This window comes from Mesitornis unicolor, unplaced genomic scaffold (genome assembly GCF_000695765.1).
Source record: "Mesitornis unicolor isolate BGI_N332 unplaced genomic scaffold, ASM69576v1 scaffold15894, whole genome shotgun sequence".
NCBI lineage: Eukaryota > Metazoa > Chordata > Aves > Mesitornithiformes > Mesitornithidae > Mesitornis > Mesitornis unicolor.
In genome coordinates this window covers 18,384-29,634 of record NW_010178186.1, presented here as the reverse complement: position 1 = coordinate 29,634, position 11,251 = coordinate 18,384, and the positions used below count along the sequence as shown (strand labels likewise).

The 11,251-nt window shown below is 40.3% G+C and overlaps 1 protein-coding gene across 1 annotated transcript in view; it reads left to right on the top strand.

The window, feature by feature from the left end:
• The window catches only part of CPEB4 (cytoplasmic polyadenylation element binding protein 4), a 38,831-nt gene extending 36,317 nt beyond the window's left edge, over positions 1-2,514 (top strand). Inside the window, exon 10 of the mRNA XM_010182371.1 lies at positions 1,697-2,514. Within this exon, the coding sequence (XP_010180673.1) occupies positions 1,697-1,924 (228 nt within the window). The 3' untranslated portion in view covers positions 1,925-2,514. The remainder of the gene's footprint in view (positions 1-1,696) is intronic.
• Positions 2,515-11,251: the final 8,737 nt, after the last annotated feature.

The window sequence follows — 11,251 nt, the reverse complement described above, 5'->3', positions numbered from 1 at the left end:
AGACATGTCACAGTAAGGAGTGGTTCATAGCGTATTTGTAGGTTCTCTTAGTACTGGTAGAAGACACCACTCATTGATGACTACCCTGCCTCAAACTACATAGCAGACTAGGGGATGAAGGTAGGATGTGTTAGGTACATTTGTCTGCATCTGCTCTTTTACAAATTCATTCTTCCGAGTTGGCGTGATGGGATGTTTGAGAAGTGCAGCTCTAGCAGTGGAAACGGAGAAAAACTGAGGTCAAACAAAAGGCTGCTTTACTGTTTCTGAGTAGTTTATATGTACTGTAAACACAAATGACATCAAACTACTGCAGTGCCTTGTCTGGCCTGTGATAAAATTGGGTAAGTTTAAAAACACAGGAACTTGTGAATGTCCCTATTGGAATGAGCTGGTGTATCTCCGAGGCTTGTGAGATGCAGGAAGGACCATCCTGAAGCCAGATGCAGAGATACCAGGTTAACAGTAGAGACACCGGTTGCAATCTGGATATTTGGAAATGTTTGTGAAAACACCTTATTAAATGAGCGTCAGAGAAGGCTCACAAACACTTCTTGAACAGGAACTTGCACCTGTACTTTTTAGTGTGAAGACGTGTTGCACTTCCAGTGTGGCACATGGAGCTTTCACAGTTCTGTGGAGTGGAGGTGATTACTGATTTTGAGGTGAAACGGCCTTTAAGGGATGGCAGCACTGCAGTTGTGATTTAAACATGTGGCCATGTCTAAACGAGCTGTGCTCTGTGAGCTGCAGGCTTTGCCTGGCTGCCATGGAGAGAGCGCTGTGGTGGGCTTGAGCAGTGTTTTGGAGCCCACAGTGCAGCAGGCTTGGTTTTGGAATGCAAATGCCTGGGTGAAGAGCTGGTAGCCTGCAGATGCTGCAGTGTAGATGTGTCCTTGGAGCACCAGCTGGTAAGTTCCTGTGAGTCATTGTCAGCTAAGAACTTGAAGAAATTTTTCTTCTCCGTTCTTGTCTGCTCTACTGAATTACTGCTCATCATCTGGCCCTTAGTGCTAACAGTGTAGGTGGCCATCAGTCCCTTTTTAAGCATCTTGTTTGATCCTGTCAAGATCAGGTAGGTTTCCTTTTGCTGAGAGGACTAAGCCACAGAAAAGGAAAAAAAAAACCCCACAAAAAAACCAACCGAAAAACAAAACCAAAACAAAACCAAACAGAAATGTGCTGTTATATTAAGATAATAAATTGAACTTTTTAAAGTTGGAAATTCAGCTATTAAAATTTGCAGACCATATGCACGTTTAATGTACCGTTAGTGTTGTGTAAACAGGAAACATTCCTGCCTGAAAGGGTAGGAGTTTAATTGTGCATCACCGTACTTAAAAAATAAACCCAGGACTTTGATCTGAATGTGTTTATCAGCTCTGTAACAATAGGTTGAGTGGTCCTTTCTGTAAATCAGCGCCAGCATGTGTGATACTGATGGTCAGCATTGGTGTCTTGGGGTTTTTTTAAGGATCAAGGACAGCGAAGCAGGATTGTTCTCAAGTGTCTGTAGTTTTGGATGTTTAATGGTGATGATCGGGGGTAATGAGGGGGAAAACTCCTGAGTGTGAGGTTCCCTACTACAGAGCTGTGGTTGCAGTCCTGCTGGAGCACAGACAGCAGAAAGTGTGGAATTGTCATTATCTGCATTGTTGCTAAGAATTGTAAACTTTCTTCTCATTTCTGAATACAGGTGGAAGTTAAGCCATATGTCTTGGATGATCAGCTTTGTGATGAATGTCAGGGGGCCCGATGCGGTGGAAAATTTGCTCCATTTTTCTGTGCTAACGTTACCTGTCTGCAGTATTACTGTGAATATTGCTGGGCTGCTATCCATTCACGCGCTGGCAGGGAGTTCCACAAGCCCCTGGTGAAGGAGGGAGGAGATCGCCCAAGACATATTTCATTCCGCTGGAACTAAATGATCACTGCAGTGCTCATATGCAGGCCTCAAATTAAGTGCACTCTTCTGTTCTCCCGATCGTCCCTACCCCGCCCTGCCCTTTCTTTTATTCAAGATAGCATGTCCTTTTGTAGTAGTCTGTAATTTAACAATAGTATAATGAAAGGATGACCTATAATATGGGTATTTTGTAGAATCTTGTCATTGAAAACTGTATTGGGAACTCCTTTTCGTATCGATAACGTGTTGCGAGCGAGTTGCATTCTCTTGTCTTTACTACCGAGAGAACACTTAATTTCATGCAACATTTTCTTAGAGGAGAGAAAAATATTAAGAAAAGAGAATTGAAACAATAGAGTATTTTGGTTTTTTAATTAAATTATTGTTAATAAAGAACATAAGAATACTTTTATTAAAATAACCACGTAACAATAACACTATCAGTCTGTTCTGACACTTTTCCCCCAGGGAAGCCTGTTTTTGCCTCTCTTTTTGTTTCGACTTCGGATTTTTCCAGCAACAGATGAAGTTAGCATTTACCTGCCAACAGGAAAGAGCATGTTTAAAGCAACAAAAATGCATGAGCAAAGTTGAAGCAGCATTATACTAATGATCTTTTTTTTAATATCTGTTAAGGGTTTTGAGGCTGAAATTTTAGCTTGGTATGTATCTGACCGTGCCTCTGACTACCGCCCACCTCCAAATTGCTAATGAGATAGGCAGAGCTTACTATATTTTCATCAAAATGATTACATTTTAAAAATTCCTGAATGTAAAAGTTGAGTAAAGTTACTACTGAGGGGGGAGTGCACTTTTTTTCTTTTGAGAACTCAATTGTCTGGTTACAGCCCTAGAAATCCTACCAAAGCTAGAGTAATGACAACTACTTAACTGGCATTTCCTCTCCTGAAGGATAAATATATAGATTTTATTTTTGATGGCTATATATAACTCTATATCCTAATATACTAACATTAATCAGGGGCCAGCCTTTGCTCTCCATTTTGACGTGAAAAAGTAGAAAACCTAAAGATACCTCAAGGATATCAACTGATTTTTACTGAAGTTTTGATACTGCATTGTGTCACACAAACTAAAATTGGCTGCTTATTAGTTTCCCATCTTGGATGTAAAGTTAGATTTAAATACCCTCTAACTTAGCTGTAACAGAAGGCATGAACCTAAATAGTTTCCAAGTCTTGTTTTGCACTGTTTTCTGAATTTGTGCATGAAATGGTGCAAGTGTGCATATGCCTTTCTTACTCTTCCTGTAGAAAGAATCCCAACTGAGATTCCAGCTCTTCAGAACTTAACATGGGGAAATAAAGAAACACAGGTATTTGAAGTGCCAACGTTGCTAAGTTAATGCCTGCTTTACTATAAAGAAGTTCTACCTTGAGAAGCATTAACGCAGTACAAGTTAATGGAGTGATAAAGAGTGGCTGCAGGGGTTTAGTTTGAAATAGTTGAATGAAGGAGTAGTTCTGAAAATTATTTTTGTTACTGTTGAACTAATGCCCTGGCCAACTTCTCAAACGATTATTTAGCAGTGTGCAGACGAACAAATTTAGCGGCAATCTTCTGAGCTGCCCGAGGGGCATGGTACCATCCTGGATTCTCTCAAACCAAAGACTTGCCTCAGCACTGCTTGGGAACATCTGCTCCGTGAAAAGCCTTTGCCGGCCCCCTCGTCCCGATCCCCCGCCCAGATTATCTGTATGAGAAGCAGTTTTTATGTTCAATACAGGCTTTAATGAACTATACCTTACCAAGTTCCAAAGGTCAAAATGGAGACGTTTGCTGTCTACTAGTCAAGTATAGAAAGGGAGCTGCTTTTAATGAAATCCCTGAAAATATTGACAACAGTAATGCAAATGCAGAGTGCTCTTGTGTAGATTGTCAGGGACTTTTTTTTCTCTGAAGTACATAACTATAGTTGGAATGTTCCTTTAATTTTTTTAATGCTTGTTGGTGGCTTGGGGTGTGCTGTTGTGCCGATCCTACCCAGTGAACAGGTGAGATGGGTTACCATTACAAGAAATAACACTGTTTGAGAACTAGCTTTGAATAATAATTTTCCCTTTGTACATGACCTGCTGAATTTCGGTACAGTGTTTTTGTAGCTAACTTATTTTGTCATGCACATAATGTATATTTGTTATGCACTACTTTTGTATATCTTGTTTTTCCAACAGTGAGCATTTTTAGGCACACTTTTCACTGACGGGATATCTCTTTATGCAATACCTCAATTTTTCATATTGCAAAGAGTAGCTTTTTGTACTTTTATTACTGAGAGATCTTCATATACTTCATTTTTTAATATAAATAATTTTAATAAATTTTATTTTCTTATATTCTGCTTTTTATACATTTCAGTGCTCTGCATACATTTTGAATTATGGATGTTGTGCACTGGCAATGCTATTTTAGAATCTGCAGAGAAAAGAAAGCATGTTGCTTAAACATCTTAGCCCAGCACCAGGTATTTGGTGTACATATAATTTAAGAAATAGTATATGTAAAGTTGAGAATTAAAGAAGAAAAGCATGAAAGTGACAAACGACACAGTCTTTAGACCCATGAAATTTAAACGCATAAATATAGTGTAGAAATTTACAAGTAAAGAAACATCAAAATTGTCTACCGCTTCTTACTAAGTTTTTAAAAATTATACACAAATGCAGACGTTTTTGGTGAATGTTTAGCCATTTTTAATATTAATAAAAAATTGATGTTAGGTGTTTGATGCAGAAATGTGTCTGCTCTTTTAAATTATATTTAAAGAATAAAAGAGAGCCTGCTAGGTGGCAGGCATGTAATGTTAGTATGCATGACTAATGTAAGAAATTGTTATTCTACTAATATTCACTTGTGATTGTGTGACAAGCGTGTTTACAGATTATTTGGTTACACTTCAATTTACAGGGCATAAACAATTCTAGACATTACTCTGTACTTAAGTAGTGGTTACACGTCCTTCCGCTTACGTGGGATTTGTAGTTGGGGTTACCGTGTAGCTCCAGACATAATGAACATGTAATGGGGTGACCTGTCCTAGGGTATCACTTGGATTTGCAGCGGGGTTAAGCAGCATGTGGTTTGATCACACTGGCATGGCACCCGCCATGGATTTACAATGTAGTTACAGAGTAATTACGTGGTTATTTTTGCAATGTAAAATAAAAGTGTTTCTGATTATTTTATATGTAAAGAAACCCCACTGCCCCGTGCTTTTTGGTATAGTATCTACTTCTCCATACACAGACCTCTGCAGAATGCAAATTTAAAACTTGCAGTGAATGAATTTAGCGTTTTCTAAGGATGCTGTTGGAAAGACTTGATAATTCACCCCCTTTGTTTTTGAAGAGTTAAAACCTTCTGTTAAAAGGTGATTTAAAACTTGAATGTGATGAATTGTGGCAAGTTAACTTCAAGTTATGTGCAATACCTATTTCAGACTTCTGGAAGATCTTTGCAGTGTAATTCTTTGTTTTTAATTGCAGACATTTAAAAATGTCATTTTCTACTGTTCTAGTAAATCCTCTTTCTTGCTGGTGTTTCTAAAGAAAAGAATCAGAAATCAATCTTTCTACTAATGTAAATTTGAGATTATTTTTAAAAAAATGGAATAAAAGGTTTTGGTCATTTGCTTTATTTTATTATCTTATTTTAAAGCTACTGTGATAGCATTGTAAGAATTGGGACAATATTGTATTCAACTGTTTTATTTTTTATATTTTTAAATTTTAAAGTATAATTAGTTTTTATAATTTTCATCAGATTTTTTGTTATATTTTTTGGAAGTGAAACTTTTAGCAAGTGGGTGTCTAGTTTTTACTAATCCCTAATATGTTTTTCCCCCAATGTATTGCTCATATTATCAGAAGGAAAAGTTATTTAAGTATGTCAGTTAATTGTACTACTTGGCTGAATTTCCATATAGTTTTTACTGTGTATGGGGAGGTTGTAGTATTTATTATAGCATTTTAAATAAGGGTAATTCATTTTTTATTAAAGTCATTTTCACGTTTAAGTTCATATTTTTGTATGTTCTACTCTAAGTTATATAACACAAGTTACTTTTTTTAAAGAGTTCATTTGTTGAAGTGCTAGTGAAAATTAATGTTATTAAATAGTTTGCAAATGACTATTTATACCAGTATGCATATAATTTTTAAATATTTGTAATGTGAGATGTTGAATGAATAAAACTTTTAACTCAATTTTTCTTTTTAACCTTTTTTTATTTGAAGCTTCCTGTAGAAACCTGTTCCTTTGTGGCTGAAGCTCACGGGGCTTGGGGAAGTGATTTTGATGAAGTGTAGGGGACACATCTGGCTCTGCTGCGTCAAGTGCTTTGGGCTAAGTTCTGGTCAAAACGTAGCGGGGGTGTGCGAGGGAGGGTGCAACCACTTGAGAGATGCCGAGTACCCTGAACGCTGCAGCAGATTGGTACAAAATCAACATGCAGAGCTGCAGAAGTGGAAAGGGCGATGTCTGGAGGACTCCAGAACTGCTCTCTGTTGAATTGCGCTGTAAAAGCCTTTTTACTGCTTGTTTCCTGATACTGTCTTCAGGAAATGTTGAATGCTAACTACTTAGCTTTGTGAATTTGGTGCTCTTGAGTATTCGTTAGAAATTCTCTGCAGCGTTGGAAAAGCCTTTCAGCAGCTTCAGCACTGCTGCTTCTAGGTTTTTTGCACAGCCGTAAGCAGGACAACCTCGCCAAAGAGTTGTCGTTGGATCGCTTGGTCCCACTTGGTGCTCTCTGCTGCTGATTCATAGGGACAAAGATAAAACCGATGCACAGCTGCAAACTCCAGCTAACTGGGCAGGTGACCTGTTCGAGTAGAACGCCACTGAGGTGCATGTAATGCACCATCTAAGTCAGAAACCACTGTGCAGCTGGGACAAAACGATAACCAGAGTAGGGCCAAGCAAGGCGTGGGCAGACAAGGATTCCTTAATTGTCTCGTGGTTGTGATCTGATAAAAACAGGAGGAAGAAGACTGGCATGTTAAAGAGCTCGCTAGTGCCAGCCTTTAACTTAAAATCTCTAAAGTTGAAATGTCTAACAGGTTGTGTGAAGTGGTACAACCTTGTGTCTGCCCTTCAATGGGAACTGTGCATAAAGGATTCAAGAGTTTTGCATCCTCAGTACATAGGAATTTCCCAGACTTTGTTGGCTTGCTTTCTTGGATACGAACAGCTGAGTTTCGATGGAGTGTAATTCTGACTGGTCTGAGAGTAGCTGTGCTGAGTGGAACGGAGTTGGAATATGCACATGCACCTTGTGAGAGAAAACTGCTGCCCAAAACACTGCGCCGCCGAAGGGCTCAAACTGCGCTCACTGCACCCACCAGCGCTGTGCTGCTGGCGTCTGAGCTGCGAATCTCTTGTGCCATCATCTGAGGAATGGTGGCGCAAATGTTAAACAGCATCGTTCTTTTCTGTGGGTGCTTCAGGAAATGCAGATGTTACAGAATTGAGCTCTAATGGGATTAGCTCTGCAAAATGCTAATCACTTCAATTCCCGTTGGCTTCAGATGATGCAAGCTTAGAAGCTAATGCCTTTAGAAACTCGTTTTTAACAAGAATAAGTTTCGCTGGTGACTCGGTGCAGATACTTCCAGTCCCTTAAAATGACTGTTGAAACAAAGTGCTGGTACGCTTTGATCACGACTACAGAGGCTCGAGATGGGTTGTCTGCCCAGTGAATACCGAATTCCTCAGCGCTGTGTTTTGTGGCAGCCAAACAGCACCAGACAGTATTGACCAGCTTTTAGCGTGTGACTTGGCGGGTAACGGAAGCGTTATCTCTGTCCTCTGCGTTGGCATTGTTAGGAAATAGTCATAGCTCAGCCTCTCCCAATGTGATAGCACGATCTTGACGTTGTTTTCAAGTGCAAATGGTCTTTTAGAAAGCATGTGCTTATCAGTGGTTTATCTGATAACGTTTTTTAACAAGTAGGAGAGACCTAAAATTTGGTCCTGGAATATGGGGATTTTAAGTCTTTTGATGCCATGGTGGTGGGATTAGCCGTGTCCTTCACTAACAAGGCACTCCTTGACTGATTTCAGTTCACAAATGCTATAAACTTTGAAGTGTTTATCAGGTTATAGCATCTGATTTACAGTTGGAGATGCGTATATTCATTCTAAAACTTTCCTATCTGAAGATTGCAAAATACTTTGAGTGTTTAGTAAAATTTAGTGAAATTCGCTTGTATAGGCAGTCTAAAAAATTCAACTCAATAAGGTCAAATGCCAAAAGTCTGGAGCATTCAAAACTAAAAATAGTAACTCTTGGTAGTGATTCCCGTGGCTGATTCTGAATTGCTGAGAAGTAACTTTCTAGGAAAGATGATATAACAAACCCCTTCTGGGTTTCAGTCTGTCCGGAAGCTGTAAATAAATGCTGCAGGCAGGCTCCAGAAGATGTCGGCACGCCTGCTGGCTGGAATTGCAGAATTGCCACACCACATGAATCTCGACTCCTCCAGCACAAACTGCTCCTGGAGCACAGTCAGCCACCAGCTTTCTCTGGGTGCTCCTCTCGCTAAACAACTGCTACATTCCGCGTCGGTGAAGAAACTGCGTTTGGGTGGGGATGGATATAACCCATCAGCACAGGCTGAAAGGCTAAGGTGTCTTTTGAAGAGTCTCTTAGCTGTCAGGTGGTTGTTGGACAGTTTCTGCTGTCTGTCCCGGTTCCCCAGCTGCTGTTAAGGCAGTGCTGTGAGAGCCTGCTCAGCCACAGCCCAAAATGCAGTGCTGCCTACAGGAAATCTAAGACAAATAGCCTCAGAAAGGATGGATGAGGAAAAAACACTGACATCTCTTCCTCTGTGTAAAACAAGCTGATTCAGTCTGTCAGTATGAAAAACAGCCTTTGGGGTAAGAATATCCTTGCAGCTGTCTTTGCAGTCATAGAAATTGAAGGGGGTGAGAGGGCTGAATTGGTGCTCTAAATGCCTTACAGCACTCCCCTTTAAGATGGGGAGAAAGTCTTTCAGAAACTTGGGGCTCTGATTAATGCTGCCAGATATCACCCATGTTCATGATACGTGAACTACAATTTGCTGACTTCGCGGGGCTTGTCAAACAATTTGATGCTAAATGTGAATTTACTTGAATGCATCCATCACTAAGGGAAGCTCCCCCAGTCACCGTGGTGATGGAGCTTGGGAGACCACAGTGCAGTACTATTCCGTTAAGGGTCCTTCACAAAATTTGCTAGTCAAAAGTTCTCAGTCCTCCCTGTATATGTAAAATATGGAAACGTAAGGGCTGCTTTTCTTTCTGAAATTTAATTTTGGTGAGTCATGAAAGCTGAGATTGAATCCTCTGAACACAACGCAGGTAAAGGGTAACTGTGAGAATACATGTTTGGTTTTGCATTAATCCTAAAGTTTAAAATAGCCTTAGTTTTATCTCTCTCAGCTATGTGGCATTTTTTTTATTCCAGAACTGTGTAGCTGAGTGAGTTGCTTGGCTTTCCACGGGAGTGAAGAACGTTGTTTTTACTTAAATGGCAGCTGACACGCGCTGTGTGCCTTAGTAACTCATAGCACAGTTTTGTAATCTGTGAAAGGGGAGCAATTCACTCGTAGAGCAATGCATTTAAAAAAGGGAAAAAGTCTCCACCAACGTTTGAGAAAATGTTTGCTCAGTCTAAATCACCATCTCGCACTGCTGCTGACTCATGAGCCAGGAGCCGTTGCTCAGTGATTGTTTGTGCCTTGCCATGTGAAAGCATTAAGATGTCCCTTAGCAAAGTGTCATTTTTCGGGACAGTGCTTGTTGCTGTAAGCACGTGCCCAGTACTGGTTTGTGTATGGCGTACATTCACGCCAAGTGTTTCTGAATTTTCTTTCAGTGAGTTAAATGCTATTTTTTTAGGGTTTTGGGGAACATTCACATTGTAAGCAGCAGGCAGTAGCCCCCAGCTTTGCTTCCGCGGGCCAGCTGTTCACAGGCAGATGCTGCTCTGCACACACTGGCAGAATCAACTCAGCTCTTCAGTCAGTGGCACGAAAATTTGCTCAAGGGTTGCTTTTACAGGGGGATGTCTTTGGAGGAATGCGATGGCAGAACAAAGCAGTGACTGCTTCAATTTTCTCTGCAGAGCCCGCAGACCTTGGAGACAGAAGCCCTGCTCTGTGCCTTTTCTGACAGCATCCTTGTGTCTCTGGGGGTAGGGAGGGAGTGAATGTTTGGTAACTGGAGCAGTTCTGCGAAGGCCCCAGTACCATTGCAAAGTGGAGTTACTGCTGAGGAAGGGGTTCTGTCAAGTGGTATTTACACTGTAGGACTCTCATACACACAGACAAATGTACTGGTTTCGTTGGCCTGCAGGCACTGTGGCCTGAGATCATGTTAGATTGCAGAAGAAGATGTGAGCTTTCTGAGCTTGGACAGATGCTCTGGGAAGACCTGAGCAGTTACTGCTGAGTCTGAGGATGGTTTAGTGATTTTTGCTTTTTATATCTTGTACTTAAGCACTGTTCCTACAGGATGTGAGAAACCTGGAGGTTTATCGCAGGTAGGACTGAACTTCCTCATCTGTGTGTTTGTGTGGGGTCTAACTGCACATTACCCAGAATAGCAGTAGTAATATTTAATGTCATAGTTCCTGCAGCCTAAAATTTGATAAAGTTTTACTATATCTGATTTGGAAACAAAGGATGTCATCACTAAATACCAGTAACTCACACATTTTGTGGAAGAATGAAATCAGAGAAACTGAAGTCCTTGCCTGCTTTTTGCTGTATCCCCTCGATAACAAGTCTCTCCTGGAAATAACGCTGTTTAATTCTGCTGTTAATCTTCAGTGATCATTTTGCCTCTAAGTTCCCCTATAGTTTTATTTCAGGTTGGGAATCTTTAATTAAATGCTATAACACAAAATTCTTCTAAGCCAAGGATTTCAGTCTCATTGACTTGAGTTTTGATTATAAAGTCTGTGGATCTTCGCGGTGATTTTCAGATCTCTCAAGGGGAGGCTCAGGCTCTTGTGTAACAAACTTAGTTTATTGTCTGCTAAATATTTTTATGCACAGCGTGGAGAAACGGGAAAATATGCCTCTCCTTATGACTGATGTGGATGGAGCGATTCCCACATGTATGGTTTGTAAAGCAATCTGAGATACGCAGGTTCATTAATACGAAATGCAGGTGTGCTAAAATGGCAGCTGGCCACTTTATCTCTGCTGCACTGTGTTATTGCTTTCATAATTAACTGTGAGATCCATTGTAAATTATGACACTTTACAAGTAAGCAGAAGCTGAAGGCATAATGCATTGCTTCAGTTTACCAGAAGTAGCGAGTTTTGTTTTTAT